The sequence below is a fragment of the Neoarthrinium moseri genome (genome assembly GCF_022829205.1).
Source record: "Neoarthrinium moseri strain CBS 164.80 chromosome Unknown scaffold16_Wmoseri_CBS_16480, whole genome shotgun sequence".
NCBI lineage: Eukaryota > Fungi > Ascomycota > Sordariomycetes > Amphisphaeriales > Apiosporaceae > Neoarthrinium > Neoarthrinium moseri.
Window position 1 is genome coordinate 528,589 of NW_026055130.1, and position 17,859 is coordinate 546,447.

General features: G+C 54.8%; 6 protein-coding genes across 6 annotated transcripts; 3 read left to right on the top strand and 3 right to left on the bottom strand.

Moving 5' to 3' along the window:
* Positions 1 to 634: 634 nt before the first annotated feature.
* Positions 635 to 1,590, top strand: JN550_005388 (uncharacterized protein; the record flags this gene model as incomplete). The annotated part of the gene is made up of 2 exons (XM_049317010.1): positions 635 to 831; positions 888 to 1,590. The coding sequence occupies 2 exons, from the start codon at positions 635 to 637 to the stop codon at positions 1,588 to 1,590; spliced, it is 900 nt and encodes a 299-aa protein (XP_049172804.1).
* Positions 1,591 to 2,360: 770 nt separating this feature from the next.
* Positions 2,361 to 3,996, top strand: JN550_005389 (uncharacterized protein; the record flags this gene model as incomplete). The annotated part of the gene is made up of 6 exons (XM_049317011.1): positions 2,361 to 2,427; positions 2,527 to 2,724; positions 2,886 to 3,116; positions 3,182 to 3,237; positions 3,295 to 3,464; positions 3,534 to 3,996. 6 exons carry the CDS (start codon positions 2,361 to 2,363, stop codon positions 3,994 to 3,996), a joined length of 1,185 nt encoding a protein of 394 aa, XP_049172805.1.
* A 216-nt stretch (positions 3,997 to 4,212) lies between these two features.
* Positions 4,213 to 6,301, bottom strand: JN550_005390 (uncharacterized protein; the record flags this gene model as incomplete). Its single annotated transcript, XM_049317012.1, has 3 exons — positions 4,213 to 4,778; positions 4,889 to 4,938; positions 5,097 to 6,301. 3 exons carry the CDS (start codon positions 6,299 to 6,301, stop codon positions 4,213 to 4,215), a joined length of 1,821 nt encoding a protein of 606 aa, XP_049172806.1.
* Positions 6,302 to 7,176: 875 nt separating this feature from the next.
* On the bottom strand, positions 7,177 to 9,542 carry JN550_005391 (uncharacterized protein; the record flags this gene model as incomplete). Its single annotated transcript, XM_049317013.1, has 2 exons — positions 7,177 to 9,157; positions 9,223 to 9,542. The coding sequence occupies 2 exons, from the start codon at positions 9,540 to 9,542 to the stop codon at positions 7,177 to 7,179; spliced, it is 2,301 nt and encodes a 766-aa protein (XP_049172807.1).
* An 879-nt stretch (positions 9,543 to 10,421) lies between these two features.
* JN550_005392 (uncharacterized protein) lies at positions 10,422 to 16,048 on the top strand (the record flags this gene model as incomplete). The annotated part of the gene is made up of 3 exons (XM_049317014.1): positions 10,422 to 10,495; positions 10,574 to 14,636; positions 14,687 to 16,048. The coding sequence occupies 3 exons, from the start codon at positions 10,422 to 10,424 to the stop codon at positions 16,046 to 16,048; spliced, it is 5,499 nt and encodes a 1,832-aa protein (XP_049172808.1).
* A 735-nt stretch (positions 16,049 to 16,783) lies between these two features.
* On the bottom strand, positions 16,784 to 17,283 carry JN550_005393 (uncharacterized protein; the record flags this gene model as incomplete). The annotated part of the gene is made up of 3 exons (XM_049317016.1): positions 16,784 to 16,972; positions 17,121 to 17,190; positions 17,270 to 17,283. 3 exons carry the CDS (start codon positions 17,281 to 17,283, stop codon positions 16,784 to 16,786), a joined length of 273 nt encoding a protein of 90 aa, XP_049172809.1.
* Between the last annotated feature and the right edge of the window lie 576 nt (positions 17,284 to 17,859).

Genomic DNA, 17,859 nt, shown 5'->3' on the forward strand with positions numbered 1-17,859 from the left:
CAGTGTTAAATATAAATTTGAGAACTAGCTGCCTATTGGCTGCAATATCGCTCTAGAATCAGACCTGACTTGATGGGGCTTAGCCTGTAATCTATCGGTACCGATGTTTTAGTACCCCTTACCCTAGGACCACCGGGGCACCTGGCTGAAGAGCTGGAGCTGTCAAATATCCCAAAACTCCCTACATGTCAATCAGGCGGGAGAATGCCAGTTTCACGAAAATCACTCCAAGCTACGGTGCTACCGCAACAATCACGTTCGTTGCATGGACCATTGTGTTAATTGTGTTTTGTTGTTGGTGGCGGGATTCACTTTCCAGCGGCTCAAGGGCGTCCGAGAGCGTGCAGTCCTACAATACAGTGGCCCTGTTCTGATGTCTTCTCACAGCTTCATTTCCTGTGCCCCATTCTAGTCCCCGCCCTGATCCTGCAAGCAAGGGCAGGCCTAACACAGCCCCTTACGAACAACGATGAAGCTCACCGACATACATAAGTTCCGCAGAGTCCGATCGACTTCGGAAGGGTCTCAATGTTTTATTTTGGAGTGAGACTTGTTTCTTCATTGGGGCCATCGGATTCGGTCGGCCACAGCATTGGCTTTCACCGTCGCATCCGTGCTACGCTCTAGCGACACCATGCGCACCTACGCTGGTCTATGGCGGAAACGGCAATTCATACCCTGCTGGGTCCTTCAGGGTATTTCTGTTGCCATCCTGGGCGTTGTTGCGAGCTTGCTTGTCGGCGCCAGCACAGTCGTCCTGGCAATGGGAAAAGGTCACGAGGGATTCTCGTGGCTGGGCTACTCCGTCGATGACCTAGCCAGAGTTGCAGTGTAAGTAATATTGCCAATGGTACGACTGCCGAGCATCAGGCTAACCCCGGGCCTAGAGTGGTCGGTTCCATCTTGCTCGTTTTCTGCATTGTTACATTAGCGATGTGCAGTGCTGAAGTGGCGTTATACAAGACGCGTAAACTCAGCCCCGTGATCCTATTGAGTTTTTCTTGTGTCAAGACGTTCATATGGATCGTCTATTTTGTGGCCGTACTTTTGGCCGCCGCGAAAGGTTCGCCTAGTGCACTAGATCTGATCATTGGCATCATACTTGTCACGACAAGCATTGGTCAAGTGGTACTCTCTGTAACCTACACACTGAAACAGCGCAAAGGATTGCTCGACCGCGGGGACTATGCCGACGTCGAGTCTGGCGGCGCACGAAATATGGCTTCCCTTCCGAGAAGCAACACTTGGCGGAAATCCATCCCAGCCATCACCGTCAACTCGCGAGAGTTGACCGATACCGGGTATGAGAGCTATAGAAACTCGGCAGTAAGCGTGAGCAAGCACCGAGATTCGGAGGACTCAACCGCTGCGATCGAACTCGACACTCGGACAATGGCATCATCGAATTACGAAGATTCGGCATGGACACTAGCTAGTCCACCTACGAGTCCGGGATTAACAACCGTGTTATCACATCCACCAATCAAGCGAATGTATTCGCCAGCGGAGATATCTGATGACCTTGATCGAGTGGACCTGGCTTTGACAGGATACTATGGGGTCGGCCTTGAGGGCCAGACGAGAAGATAGTGTGATAGCCTCAACTTCTTCCATTCACTTCTCTATTCCACTTCTCCGGTGCTACAAAAGCTAAGTTGCGCAGGGCCATACAAGCTAGTGCCGCGAGACTTCGGGATCTGCTGAGCCACAAAATCGTAGAAAGCATGCTTCCAGAAATCCTTATAGCACTTACGATCAAGGGACTTGGACTAAATAAGTGGCATATTGATGTAGTGGCTTATGTCTTCTCCCTAACAAATAATGCTCGTATATCAAGGATGTGAAATTCGAAGCCAGCCCTTCAGGGAACACCAGGCCATGCTGTTGTTTTAACGAGACGTTGCGAGCAGTGCTCAGATGCTCACGAGTATATTGTACAACCTCCCGTACAGCTGGTCAGTGGAACAATCCGCGATCTTCAAACCGGTAGTGCCACCGTGCGTTTGGTCTAAGGTTCAGCATGTGATCTATCATCGAACAGTCTAGATGGGTCTAATGTCTTTCATTGCTAACAAGCGAGCTAGTAAGGGATTTTGATAAATAGCCCATTTCCCAGCATTCCAACGTGTATCTTGAAATCTGCAGCTTACCGTGTTTGCCATCTGAAGAGTACTTTCCTTGTGTGCCGTGGAGTCCGGTGTTCGGAGGTTTGATTGCTATTAAATCCATTGAAGACTTCACGTTGGCGCAACTTGGGGACTCAAGGTCGAGCTCGCTGGGCGTGTCTCTAGAAAGTGCAGGCAGATTCAGGAGCTGACTCCCGTGGGATACGTCAGAAGCAAGGATTTGCTTAGAGCGCCATGGCTCCATTCATATCAACCGATGCGGGCCTTTCAAAGTCCATCGACAATAACGACCGGCAAGAATGTAAGTTCACTGTGTCTACCAGCACGCTCTGATTTATCATCGCCTCGGAGAGTCAATGAGGCAGAATAAGTGACATTGGAGACTAATCTCTCCACTTAGATTATTCATCTGGGCTGCGTGCGCGTTTTCTTATCGATGCCAACAAAGCTTCCCAGGTGATCAATCAAGAACCAGAGCCTACTGCAGATATTGGATATTATGTCAACGAAGAAGCTTTCAAACGACGATCCCAGAAGAGCCTGGCCCGCAGGGATCTTTTAACCACTGTGCCGCATGGGTGGCCCTTAAAGTTGGAAGGTCCACTGGTGTGGGACAAAAATGATTTTAGAGACGAGTCGAAATACGTCTACAAACTAACTCCGGAAGACAAGACGGATATTGATTCGGCTCTAGCCTATTTTAAGAGCATGTACAACCCCATTTTTTTTTTAGTATGACCCATACTAACAGGCTTTAAGGAACGGGTCTTCAAAGCAACCAAGTCTCGCGTAACACTTTTCCTCTACCTAATCTCGGCAAGAAGTTGGCTGATATATGTTACGATATTTATGATGGGAGAGGTTTCGCTATTCTACGGGGGCTTGACCCCGATGTTTACGATATTGAGGATTTGACTGCTGTGTATCTTGGGGTGTCCAGCTACATTGGCGAGCGCCGGGGCAAGCAAGATCAGAGAGGCTCAATGCTGAGTAAGTTTACAGCATAACTCTTGATTTACTTCCTTGCTTTTGACTTGGGATTAATAGAATCAAAGTGCACGTCATCTGTCGCAATGATGAAGACCGCGACGTTCGTTATACTGAAGACAAGGTAAAGTGTCGTTAATATCCCGAGAGTTCAGACCCTATTGCTAAGGATAGCAATTAGCCATTCCACACAGATACGGTGACTGACTGCTTGTGTCTATTTACACAAAGTCTCGCCGCCGATGGTGGTCGAAGTGTCATCACTTCTGCTTGGACTGTATACAATGAGCTTGCATCAACACGTCCAGATCTAATCCACGTTTTGGCTGAGGGCAACTGGCCATTTGATACGTAAGCTTGCCTTCCCAACTCCTACCATCCACCACGAACTCAAACAAGCTAAACTGCTCCACAACCAAGCTTCGGACGAAACCCATCGTACTACAAGCGGCCTCTGTTCTTCTATCACAAGGAGAAGCTCATCGCCTCGTTTTCACGTCGATTGCTTGTCGGGCATGAGCCTTATGACAAGCGGACCCCTGGAATCCCCGGACTCACAGAGAAGCAGGCAGAGGCCCTTGACGCAGTTCACTTCATTGGTAGAAAGCATGAGATCAAGCCTCTTATGGAGAAGGGCGACCTGAGATTCATAAACAACATGGGAGTGCTCCACCGGAGAGAGGCATTCCAGGACAGCGTGGCTCGTGCTCGACATCTTGTACGCATCTGGCTTAATAACGAGATGATGTGCTGGAAGTTACCACGAGAACTGCGCGTTGCTTGGGCACGAGTCTTCGAGGACGATGAGCGCGAGTCTCACTGGGATATTGTGCCGCCCCGCGAAGGGGGTAAGGTCTTACGGGTAGCTGGTACTTGTGACTGACTAGCACCAATCACGATCACCTCCACAGGGTACGTAAAAAGTCCCGTCTTCGATAGTGTAAGAATAAATGAGAAACTTTATTATATTTTTACTCTAGATCGCTCAGCCGAGCGCCGGAAACAAAATACTAATGCCTCCCTAAATAAATCTTACCCAGTCTAAATAATTCTGTAGTCGATCATAAACGCTTTTTCACACCCAAGATCCCCCTGCTGATTACTGCACGTGCTCCTTCTCTTCGGCCTTCGGGATTCTGACCAGCCCAGCGGTGATCAGCGCGCCGGTCATGGCGCTCGCGAAGCCAAACCACCAGATGGCGCGCATGCCCTGGAGACCGATAGTGCCGTCCGGCAGCTCGTCGACCTTGACGCCGATGGTGTCGCTGATACTGGTGAAAATAGCGCCGGTCAGATTCTGCACCGTGACAAGCAAGCTGCCAGCGCTGCCCTGGTAGCTTTTAGGCACGCTACTAGTAATGAAGATGGCCGCGGCGGCGAAGCTCATGTCGGGCCCCAGGGTCGCGAGCGCGACACCGGGCATACTCAAGGCCCAGTACGTCGTTGATGGGGTCTGTGGCAGGAAAAAGACCGGCCCCAAGGCAAAGGCCACCATTGACGCCGTCAAGATCCAGTGGCCTGGGAAGACATGCAGCGTCTTGGAGACAATGAAAGTCGCAAGCACGCCGACGATGGCGTTCGGGAGGAAGTACAGCGCGGTCGTCAGGGGTGTTGCCGCTTGGTAGCGCTGCCAGAATTGGATAGCATAGAATTGCCAAGCTCCGTCTAGATAGTCATACGTTAGCACGTTATCAAGCATCGAGTGTATGGAAAGTGAGCTTCGTCGTCGTCCCGAAATAATGGCCTGTACAAAGATGGGAGTAGAGAAGACTTACTGAAACCTCCAAATCCGAGAAAGTATGCAATCATCAATGCCGTGAACCCCCTATAACATCACACGTCAGTAAATCTCCAATTGGTACTGCGTTGAGGGGATGGGTATCTAGTTTGAGTCTGAGTGCCACGCTTATGGCCGTGGCCAGGACCTCGTGAAAGTCCCGAGCCTACCCAAAAGGAGCAAAAGTAGCTTTCAATATCACTCACGGGGTTTTCCACAATGCATTGGGAATCAAAGGCCGAGCAACACGGCTCTCAACGAGGTAGAACGCAACAAACAACAAAAGTCCAGCAATAATCAAAGAATAAGTATACGGGTTCCAGTGCGCTGAGCTGCCCTGCGTCAAGCCGAACAGAAGCAGACCGCACCCGGTCGATGCGAGGAGGGCCCCTAGGTAGTCGAACTCTCTAAGAGAGGGCGCATCGCCGTCGGCGCTGTCTCTTGCGGGCCGCAGCGCAGGGATGGTGAACTGGGCGGCCACCGCGCACAGGGCAAGGAACATTGACGTGGTGCCGAAGATCCACGGCAGGTGGGCCGCCAGGGCGCCGCCCTGGATGCAGCCGATCCAGAAACCCAGGGGCGCGCCGGCCGCCATCAGGCTGAAGACCTGCGTCTTGCGGATGCCCGGGTTGTAGACACGGCCCAAGATGCTCATACTGGCCGAGACCAGGATGCCGACCGAGAGCCCGCCCATGGCCCGGGCCACGAAGAACAGGATCTTGAGCTCGGGCTTGATGGCCGCCGCGGCGACGGCGTTCCACAGGGCCTGCCACACAAAGGCGCCGACCATCAGGGGCTTGGGCGGGGCCAGGTCGGCGAAGGACCCGGAGATGATGACGCTCAGGCCGCTCGCCAGCAGTGAGGAGCCGATGAGCCACGGGATCTGGCTGGGCGCGATGCCGAGCGCGGCCTGGAACTGGCTCTGGGTCACCATGACCTGGCCCAGCGTCAGCGAGAAGATCAGCTGGCCCGCCGTGTTGACCAGCACGAAGACGGCCTCGGCGAACAGGTTCTTGAGCTCGGGCGGCACCCCCTGCTTGGACCTCTCCGATAGGAGCTCCTGGGTGCGAGTCACGCCATCCGCGGGCAGGCCGACACTGCTCTCACGCTGGGCACGACTGCGGACCCGGCCCAGCTCGAGGATCTGCTCCCCGGCGGTGTTGAGGCCCACGGTCTGAGACTGGGATTGACTACTGAGAGCCTGGGCCAGAGCTCGGTGGTCGATCTCCCGCTGGCCGGGCTTCAGGAGGGCGTGGGCATCCGGGCTTGCGACGCCGGACGGGAGAGCCGATGTCTCGTCTCCCCAGCCCCATGGAGTTTGGGTCCCAGTGTCCGTGGCAGCAGGGGTCTCGACCGCCGGCGTTACGGGGCCGGCTGGAGCATGGAAGCTAGAGCGCCGGGATGATGCCATCTCTTTCACAGTATCTCTGGGAGCACGATGTGTCACGGGTGGAAGTGAAGGACCGCTCAGTCGGACCGACTTGGGGCGATGACACACCAGGGAGAGGACTCCAGGGAAATTGCCAAAAAGACAGAAATTGTGTGCAGTGGGGGTGAGAAATGGCACGGTAGTATAGGCTCATCACCGCTTATCTTTTGGGTTGGGAAGTGGAGTTGAGTTGTGGATATCGCCGCCTCCTCAGCTGACTAACTCGGATGGTGTTTCGGTAGTGCACCATGAGGTCATGGTCCAATCGTTTGGGAGTAACTAGCTCAACGAGCTATATCTATAGGGCGGACGTATCAAAAGAGGCGCACCTGAAGGTTTGGTCGCTTCCATCCAGCCACTTCATGGTGAAGGAGAGGAACTTTAGAGCTCCCGTGGGCGATATGTGACATATTTGGGCATTTCTATACCGATTCGGGTTAGCCGATAAGTATACGAGCTTTATGCACACTATGTAACTGTGAGGCTCGTGAAGGAGGGCCGATTTCGGCTGTGGTTGAGTCGATCTCCACGAGGTATAATCAACATACTTAATGATGCCATTGCTATCAACCGGGCTACCGGAGTGAAAGTCCCTTTGTTATCATACAATAGGGCTGACATTAGCCACGCTTATTCGAAAGATATAGCAGCTTCGATGTGAGCCAAAGCGACACTGACGATTGCAAGAGAAGGCGTAGCTGTAGAGGACTGTTGAAAGTCTTCGCATTGATTTATTTCTTCTAACGTCCTCTTTTCCCCGGAAGCGACATCAAGATTTTCCTCTACCATGGTATGTCCGTCGTTGCAGTTTGGCACTCCTGGAATATACCAAAATTGCCTCATAATGTCGTCAAACGTCACCGCAGTTTCTTTACAGTTGCGATAAAATTTTGTATCGTAGCGATGTCCTGTGCTCCATCAACTTCAACACCGCTGCTGACATCAATGGCAACAACCTGAGAAGCCTCTGAGCCCAAGCCGTTGACAGCCTCAGCCACGTTGGAAGGGTTCAGGCCTCCGGCAAGGACGATGCGCAGCTCACCATCCTTTGCCAACTCAGCCTTGATATCGACCGAGTCCAGAAGTTTTCCGGACCCCGACCCCGAGTCGAGTAATGGGACAGCATGGTAGCCCCTTGCTCCGATCCCGGCATCGCCTGGGACGAACTTGTGAATAACGGGAACAGGGATAGAGGTTGCCCACTCCACTGGCTCATTGCCATGAAGTTGTACAATGTCAAGATTGTACCTTTTCTGCAATTCGAGAACTTCTTCCAAGGGCTGATCGAGGAATACTCCAACGAGGAGAGGGCGCGTGCATCCTTGAGCGGTGACTTTTTGGCTTGCGGATGCGAAAAAGTCGCTGGCAATGGTCTTATCAATATTGGTTTTAGTATTGGTAGCCGGTCTCGAGAAACCATGTATGGCCTTCGATATAGCCGTTGCAGCTTCGTCAGAGACTGTGCGTTTTCGGTTTGGAACGAGGATCATGCCAATCAGATCTGCGCCAGCCTCAGCGGCAGCCAGAGCAGCTTCTGGTGTACGTGTTCCACAAATCTTGACCAGGAAAGGTTCAGTAGTCTTTGGCTTGGGTGTAACCTTGCCGGCGCATAGTTGTTGAATGAATTCGGATGCATCGGGGGCGCGCATGATGGCCTCGCCGACCAAAACAGCATTTACGCCATCCTTGTGGTTCGCAACCACATCGTCGTGGGTATTGATGCCACTGAGTGCACAGATGATGGTCTCCTTGGGGACTAGACTGCGCAAACGGCTGGTCGTGCTCAGATCTACTTCAAACGATTCGAGGTTGCGGTTGTTGACACCAATGGCTTGCGAGCCGAGCTCAACCGCTATCTTCATCTCTTCGGCATTCTGCACTTCAACAAGAGGTTCCATACCAAGAGACTGTGAGTACTTGTAAAGCCTCGTCAGCAGCTCCACGTCAAGCATCTTGACGATTAGCAAGACGGTATCTGCACCGGCCAATCTAGCCTCAAGAATCTGGTACTCCTCAAAGATAAACTCCTTGCGGAGGATGGCCGGGCGGTTAGGCATGCCGTTCAAGACCTGCCTTACTGCACGGAGGTCTTCGATACTACCCTTGAACCAGTCAGGTTCAGTCAAGACGGAGATAACACTAGCACCAGCCAGTGCGTACTTCTTGGCTTGAGTTGGAGCGCTGATGTCCATGGCAAAGACACCCTTGGACGGAGAACCTCTCTTGATCTCAGCCATGAGGGATATATCAAAGGGGCTTTGGCGCAACCTGTCTACGAATGGAATCTGTGGGGGTGCGGCGTTGAGATCATATGCTGCCTGTAGGTCCTGGGGGCGTTGAGAGGGGATCTGCTTCTGAACAGCGACGGCCTCCTTCCGCTTTGCATAAATTTGCTGCAGGATGTTGTTCTTGGGCTTCGTGGGTGGTGTCGTCGTCGTCGTCGTCGTCGTGCCATTGGTCTGGGAGACCTTTTGGAGACGCTCGTTCTCAGCCCAAGTGCCACCTTGCATGTGCAGAAAGTTCTTGATCATGATGCGCCCATCGGCCGACAGGATGCTCTCCGGGTGGAACTGCACACCCTCGATGGTGTACTCCTTGTGGCGGACACCCATGATTACGCCCTTGGAGCCATCGTCCTTGGGGATCCAGGAGGTGACCTCCAGGGACTCTGGGAGAGTGACATGTGTCCCAGCAAGTGAGTGGTATCTAGTAACAGGGAGACCCTGTGCCATTTTGGCGTAGACGCCCTTATTGTCGTGAGTCAGAGGGGATGTCTTGCCATGCAGAATCTCTCCAGCAAACTCGACAGAGCCGCCATAGACATCGAAAATGCATTGTCTAAGGCAGCCGTTTTAGCAGGGGATATCATCTACAGATAACGGGGTATGAGATGCAGAGCTTACTGTCCCATGCAGACGCCAAAGATGGGAATCTTGCCGGCAAAGTGGCGGATTGCATCACGACTGATACCGGAGTCGGTCTCGGGATGGCCCGGGCCAGGGCTTATGACTAATTGTGTAGGCTTCTTGGCGATGAGCTCGTCGAGGGTGATCTGGTCATTCCTGTAGACGGTGCATTGGGCGCCTTCGACTACGAGATACTGGTAGACATTCCAGGTGAAGGAGTCGTAGTTGTCGATCAGAACGAGGTTGGAGGCCGTTGCGACTGGTGGCGACGGGTCTGGATGGTGGGGTGAGTGGTCGATGAGATCCAGGGCAGCCATGGCGAAATCGTTCTGCTGTAGCAATTGTGCAAGACCAGAGGACAGTGGGAAATGGCAGAGCAGGCGACGACCCGGTAGGACCGCCCTTTTGCAGTCAGGGAAAGCTGGATATGAATAAATCTCTAGTCAGCACAGAAGAACAGCGTGGGCATTCACACAATTTCTGAGATGAGATCAGCTTGAGCGGCATCGTGGCAGGCGGCAGAAAATGCGGCGTCAACGGCCTGGGCCAGCGACTCCGGCCCCGCCGCTACAGGCACTGCGTTGTTAGGGCGCGGGCGGTGAGAGGCTTGAGTCACCCCACCAATCACCAGGCGGCAGAGGTGAGCACTAGCCTGTCCTCCCTGGGGGCCCGGTGGCCGTGAGCCCTGGAGGATCGCTGGACCATGGATGAGGCTGAGAAGCGATGCTTCGTGATTGGGTGTAAACGGGGTTCTTCGCTGCTGCAGGGCTTTTTGCGGCAGGTGGCCCTGTTCCCTGGCACGCCGAAGCGCGCTAGACCGAAGCCCCTCTAGTGGAATATCTGTGCCTGAGTGCGCTACCGACGTACCTACCTAGGTACTGAGTAATCAGCTAGCCCCCTAGCTTGCCAGGCTTGCTGCTGGGCGGCCACAGTGAAGCTTGGGCCGGCGGCGCTGTTGCTTCGACGCCTGCAAAGAAAGATTGTTGACTTTTTGCCTTGCGCGCGCCCGCCATTGGATCATCACCAGTCTGCTGCCAACGCCTCCCGTCTCGCACTGCAACGCCGAACAAAGCTGCGCGTCGAGCTCCGACCCTGACCCGCCCTTTCACGAGACGCAGCAGCAAACACGCCGGCGCACATGGTCTTTTCACGATTTTGATGCATAAGGCTATGCGCATTGCCGGCAGTCACCTGCAATGGCACCTACGCTAGCTGACAAGGTCTACCTGCCCGACCTCGAGCCTTGCCTCAAGGGCGACACGGCCGTACTGTAGGTCCATAGGCCATAGGCCATGAAAGGCCCCTTGTTTGCTGAGGTGCCGCTCGACTGACCCCTCGATCTCTGCAGGTCATGGAGGCTCGTGGCTGCGGCCCTGGCAGACACGACCGGCCATCGCCAGAGTAGCCAAGCTATCGTCGACTTCCTTACCAACCCTACCGTCCAGGCCTTCTTCACCAAGCCTGGCACCGTCTTCGAGAGCACTGGCAGCAGCGATCCCCACAAGCAGGCCTTCGAAACCCGCACGTCTGCCGTCCAGGTCACGCCCACCCCCAACGACAAGTACGACATCAAGACGATCAAGGCGGACGCACTCTGGCTGAGCAAGAATGCCCGTATAAACTCGCTGGCCGCCCTCCGAATCGTGGTTGTCGAGTTCCAGTCGCGCGCCCGCAGCCAGTTGACTGGGCCTATCTCCACGCAGGATGTCGCCAACCTACAAGAAGCCGCCGGCGCGACCCACGCCCAGACCTCGAATATCCTCCCCGGCCTGAATCTGGCTGCTACGCGCGATGCCATCGAGCTGCAGGCTGACTTTGAGAAGGAGGAGGTGCGGAGGCTGCGCATATTCCACACGTACCTCGCTGAGCGACGATATTTCGCCATGACTACCGACTATCTGTTCACCCTGATGCTACATGAGCAATTGCCGTCCTGCCCAGCCAATGCGGCCACCACCAAGATCCGAGCATCCTTCCTGGAGGCATACGGCCTCACCTCGCAGACCCCGAGCGCCGAGGCCCCCGCCAAGACGTATCACGCCCTGGTAGCTCAGTACTTCACCTTGACCACCGACAGCGTAAAAAGCTGCGAGGATATCGCCTCCGTTGTCGAGGACACGGTGCTTCAGGACGATGACATGCAGAACGAGTGGATGAAGACGTTTCTCACCGAAGCCATCCATGCCATGACTGTGGCTTTCCAACTGCTCGATCTGTCGGGCCAGGTCCTGGTGCCGGCTGACCTGTTGAAGCAGTGGTTCCAATTTGTCGGTGACACCGCGTTCCTCGACTCCATCAACCGCTATGAAGCACTTGGCCCGCTTATTCCGCCCGTGCAATGCCTCGTCTGTGTCATTTCGTTGACGCTCCTGAACCTGCCGAGAACCCTGCGCTACTTCCACGGGGACGTCGAGATCGACAACAGCACAGAATATGTTGGCTCCTCGGACGCCCTTCTTCTCGTCCATGACGTTTTGTTCAGTGCCGCCGACAGGAATATCGCCTCCGCGTGGCCTGTGGCTTTTGCCTGGGTGCCAGTCTTGCACGGAATGTGGTCATCGTATCAGCAACGAGCCGAGCAGCGAGATGCTATTCAAAACCAGAAGGCCATCGAGACTTACGACTCCGGCACGCAAATGATACCAGGTGCTGGCCGGAGGAATTCTGCGGGTAGCATTACAACCATAGACAAAACTGGGTACGACGACTTCTTGGCCAACACCTCTATGGAGCGCGATATCCAGCCGGCACAGATGATCGCCGCTGCTGCTCTCAGCGACGGTTTGGTATACGATATGCTTACCGAGATGGCTCGCTGTCTCGGTTCGTCCGATGGCGCCATTTTTGCACCCTCTGTGGGCTCGCGGATGAGGCTAGCTTTGATTGGTCTTTTGAAAGCTACATACCCATTCGTAGGGTACAAGGAAGATCCGATTCTTGCCTTACTAGCACTGCTCTCCGGTGGCGACGGATACTGGCAACTTGCAAAGCCCACGCACGTCTTGCCCAGGGACGATGTAGTCTCTCGGACACTAAACGATTCTGCCACGCTTGACGGATTTCTCTTCGAGGCCTTTAATCGCTTCCCCTACGAGTTCACGCCCTACGTGAGCTTGTGCCGGGTTCTAGCCCTTTCGACCCATGGGTCTGAGCCTAACCACGACTTCATCCTCAAGCTACTCCAGAAAACCCCGAGTCTCACCTTCGAACTACCTACACATTTCAATGACTACGAACTTGCACACGAAGAGGAGAACTCGAATTCGCTACGCCTCCTGGAAGACTTTCCTCTTTTCGAGGTCATCTCGAATCGGAAACGCATTTCCACCGATGAGGAGTTATTTGTAATTCCCCAAGGGACTTTAGGTCGTTTTGTTGTTGACTCGGGTCGAGTGGTCCAGTTGGAGTATGAGCATTCGGCTTTGGCCCTGCTGGGAAAACGGTTGGAAACTAGTCTCAACTCGAACAACTACCGTTTGGAACTTGGAGGACTGAATGACGACGAGTTGGCGGACACGATTTCCCTCCTTGCGATACTGGTCCGAGCAGAGACACTAAAAGCCTCCAAGTTGAGCTCTGGTACAGATGCGTCAGAAGCAGGACTTGCTATCATAGCTGAGGCAAGTCGGGCTCTACCCAGGACAAAGGACATCATATCTGTTGTGTGTGACATACTAGATGTTTACCTGGAGAACGATTCCGACAACTCCATGCTCGCTGTGGTGACAGCATCTCTCCAGTTCTTGGACGCCGTTCTAGCGCTTTGTCCGGGTCGAGTGTGGTCATACATTGGTCGTTGCGCTATACTAAGCACCGACTCCAGAGGGGGGCGACTTTCACGCCTCGTCGGCACCTTGGAGCTTTCACAACAGCAATTCGATATCCTGGCTACCGCAGTGCATTTCCTCGCAGACCTCGTAGATAGTGCTATGAGTAGCTCTGTCCAGAGGAAAACAACTGCAAAGTCTACGTCACGACAAAAGACGAGCGAAAACCTCTGGCTCGGCGTGTCTGACAAGCTCGTTTCCATGGTCACGTTGTCGATCTCGCAGGCGTCAATTGATATCCTGGAGAGCTCATCTACCTGGAGGTTTCCGTCCGAGCTCCAACGAACTGTGTTGATTCGCGACCTTGTTCCAATCATGAACAAATTCATACTCTACACATATACCATGGACGATATTTCCAGCAAGAAAAAGCTGGCTGCACCTTTGGAAGCAGCAGCGAAGTACATAATCGACAGCTTCCTGGCACCCGCCGCTGGCAGCTTACGAATTCAACCACTTCTATCTACGTTGGTCGTAGCTGTCCACTGGCCGCCAACGACAGTGTACACCAATAGTCTGAAGGCACTCAGCGACAGGACCAGCGCTGTACTGCAACTTGCAACGATGTTGGTCAGAGTGGCGAACTTCTTTGATCAATCATCTACCACTATAGAATTACAGCTCTTCAAAGCATCACCGTTCGTCGCAAGGGTGTGCGCGGCCAACGAAGGCTTCAGGGGAGAAGCGATATCACTCCTGGAGGCGCTAGTCGTCAGCGCTGGGAAAGCACCTGGCGAGCCGCCGTCACTACTAGGATACCTTGGACCTCAGACCTCGAGAGCTTTCCTACAACTTCTTTCAACACTGGACCGGCCCTTTGACCAAGCCGAGGAAGTCAGCATCGTGTGGCGTTTCTTCTCAACCATCGTGCGGAATAGACAGCAGTGGATGGCTAATTGCTTACTTACTGGCAAAACTCCACGCGACGTTAGGAAAGGACACGACAAGGCGTCACAGGCGTCGCCGGATTCCGTCCTCACGTCTGCCCTCGACAGGCTTTCTTCCATCTCCACATTACCTGCTAGCGAAGCATTGTCGATCCTCGATTTCATAACATCAGCCCAGAATTATTGGCCCTGGACTATCTTCAACCTGCAGAAGAATACGAATTTCCTGTCAGGACTGCGAAAGTATGTCAAGGAGCTGAAGGCGTCTAGCATCACTGTGAAAACGAACACTCTCCAAGCTTGCGAAGAGGCGCGTATTGCAGCATACATTGCCGAGACATTTGCCATGCAACTATTCCACCTGCGTCAAACCGGGCAAGCTGATTCGCTGGCAAAGGATCTTGCCCAAGACTTGGACTACTTCCTGAGGGACGGAGTCGTGGTCTCAGGATATAACAGTTCTCTTCATGCCAACTTTGCCAAGAATTTCAGCAACCAATGGCCTAGCTGCAAGCTCGACAACTTCAAGCGAACACTTTTGGAGCCTCGCTCGCTAGGGAACGAGTACTACTACGCCCTGAGCCTTGCGGACCAGATGCTCCAATTCGATTCTGGGTGGACAGGCATCAAGAACAATGGCTTCAAGAGTGAGATGCAGAAGGCTAATGCGAATCTCTCACTCGTAGACGCCCAAATAGTAAGTCTTTCTCTGCCGATAATGCGTTGACATGTACTGACCCTGGCTAGGCACTCTTCCATGCCTGGGAGTTCCTTCTTTTGGAACTGAGCAATTGCCTTCCCAAGAACGATACTCTCAAGAAGCAGTCCCTCCAGGTCGCTGAGCAGTGCCTTGAAGCCAACCAAGCAATGCAAGGGCACGAACAGATCTTTGAGAGACTTACCGAGTCCCGCGTGAACCTCGCCCTGATGCTTGTCCAACGCGTTGTCGACAACACACCGTCAGCAGGGGACGTCGCGCAGCTGCTGAACGCTTTATGGGCAACTGTAAGCACCGTGGAAGAGCCCTACAGCGCCGACAGCCTTCCGCTCTACCGAACTCTCCTCAAGCTGTTGTATGTCACCCTGCGGGCGCAGGTCAAGGCGTCCTCGTTGGATGCCAGGACGGCTTCGCAGAAGCGCGTAATCAATGATTCGTCAGCAAGCGTATCCCAGACAGTGCTGGGCATATTGGACCGCGTGGTAGCCAGGGGCTTCCGCACCCTGGTATCGCTCATTCATGATGCAGAAGGGTCTGTCTTCCCAGACGATCTCGCAATCATCAACGCGATACTGCAGACTTGCCTCAGCATCCCGGGAATCAACCAAAGCCAAACGCAGATTGTGAACATCATGGCCGCCCACGACGCAGTGCACGTGGCCGTGTCGTTGTACTCCTGGGCCGATAAGCTCGCCGAGAAGGGCGATCCGATCTACGGCGAACTGTCATTGCTCTTCCTCCTAGAGCTCTCCGCCCTCCCCCTCGTGGCTGAGCAACTCGCCTGCGACGGCCTACTCAACCACCTCACCTCGGCCAGCTTGGTCAAGCACCTCAACCAAGCCAACGTCTCTCCCTTTGCCGAGGCTGTGGGACCCCAGCGATGCTACGCCATATGGGCCAAGGCCATTGTGCCGCTGCTGCTCAACATCCTGACGGCGCTCGGCCAGACGATCGCGCCCGAGGTCGCGTACGTGCTGAACCAGTTCCCGGGCCTGGTGGCCGCCAGCGTGGAGCGGTTCGAGGCGCCCGGGGCGAGCCGCACGCAGACGGCGCGCAGCAAGAGCGCCTACGTGACGCTCCTGTCGGTGGGCGAGATCCACGACCTGGCGCTGCTGACGCGCGTGCTGGGCGCGTTCCGCGCGCAGAACGTCCGCGACATCCCCACCGTCGAGTGGGACGCCGCCGGCGCCCTCGAGAACGTCGAGTTCTGGCTCGGCAGCCGCAAGATCCTGCGCGAGCGCCTCGTGCCCCTCGGCCAGCGCGAGGCCGAGTGGAAGGCCAGCCGGCCCGGCCCCGCCGCCGCCGCCAGGGGCTGCGAGAGCCGCCTCGAGGAGAAGGTCGTCGATATGCTGGAGGGGGTCAAGGTCGTGCTGGCGGAGGATACCGAGTAACTTCGGGGAAAGAGGGCCAATGGGGAAGATTGGAGGGGAGGGAGAAGGGGTGCGGGTGCGGAGAGAAATACGGTTGGATTAGTACAGCATGAGCTTTTGGGTGGTAGACAGTAATGCGACTGCGTCATCAGCCAAGCGATCTTGTGTGACAACCAGTGGCTAGGCTAGAGAGGTATGGCGGAGTTGAGGCGTCGAGACTGCGTGGGACCGAGATAGCAAGCAAGAAAAAAAAGTACGGCGATGTAATTCAGGCAATGCGGGCAGTTCCCCATTTACGGAAGTGACAGGAGCAACGTGTGCTTGTGATCATAAACAGAGTTGAAATTTTTGTGTATTCCGAGGAGCCCTCTCGCCCCCTGGAGAGCCTAGATGCCAACCCCGTCCATCCATCCTACATTACACGTACACACGAGGCCCGACGAGGTCCCCCGTGGCACCAGCCCGTCAGTGCGACGGGGAGTGAACTTTGGGAGGAAGATTCGCTTCCCCTTGATGCACACCCTTCTCGAGAAAATGTTACAGCCAGCGAGCGTCTGCCGCTGGAGACTGATTATACACAACACAACACAACAGCACGCCACGGATCAGGACAGCCCTCTGTCTGATCCAATTCGGCACGGGTTATGCGACACCCATAAACAACCCGCGCCCCGGACCCGTCCTTGCCTCTCGACACGATTGGGGGGTTTGGGTTTTTTTGGGTCCCCCCCCTCTCCTTATTGTTCTCTTCTTTGTTTATCGCTGGCCCTGCTGGGCGCCGAGCTGGGCGTTGTGCTCGGCGAAGCGCTCGCTCAGGCGCTGGGACTGGGCCATCTGCTTCTGGACGCAGCGCGTGATGCAGCCCGTCTCGCGGTTGGACAGCGACTTGGAGGTGAAGTCGTCGATGCACGAGACGAAGCAGTGGTCGACGAGGTTGCCGAAGAGCTACGCAGGGTCTTCCGTGTCAGTCTTTCTTGCTTGTTCTGTCTCTTTTCGGCGTCGGGGGGAAAGAGGGCGAGGGAGACGTGACGAGACGTGAGGCCCTGCAGACCGCGGAGGCAAGGCAAGGGGGAGGGCGGTGGAGGATACGTACGCCCATGAAGTCCTTCATCTGGCGCTTCTGCAGGCGCTGCTCGAGCTCGCGCTGCTCGTTGGCTGTGAGTCTGCAAGTCGTGCGGTCTGGTTAGCCTCTCATGGCGCCTTCTGTCATCGGTGCTAGGAACCAGACGGGGGGTGTCTTACCCCATGCCATCCATCTTGATTGGTTTGTAGAGAGAATAAAAGGAATCAACGGGTAATTGATCAAGTCTATAGGAGTCTCTGTGTCGTCGGGACTGTGCGTCGTCGTCGTGTGTTTTTGTTGCTTTGGAGGAAAATGTCGACTTCACGGAGCTTTCTGGTGATGTATTGCGAGGTCCAGCTTCGAACTCTTTTCATCAGAAGCTAACCGAAAGCTACACGTACGGGGCACCCGGGCTCCAGCGGCCCAGCGGCCCAGCGAATGGGGGAGCTGGGCCGTCTCGATAGCGATAAGATAGGCGGATCGGTCTTTCCTTCGACCGCTGAGCCGCCTGTAGCAGTCCCTAGCCAACCCAGCCGGCCGCTGATTGGGCCAGACTTAGGGGATCCCTGGCAGTCCGCCTTTAGCGCGGGGGAGAAAAGGACCACCCGCTGGCTGGCTGGCTGACCGCCCGCAGCTTTTTTTTCTTGGGCGAGGGTCCTACGGGAGGAAGAAAAAAAAGTTCGGATTTCCTTTATCGATTAGCAGCAATTCGATATTCGACGTGGTCGCTCCGACTCCAACCCGCCGGACCAGCACAACCAGAACACAC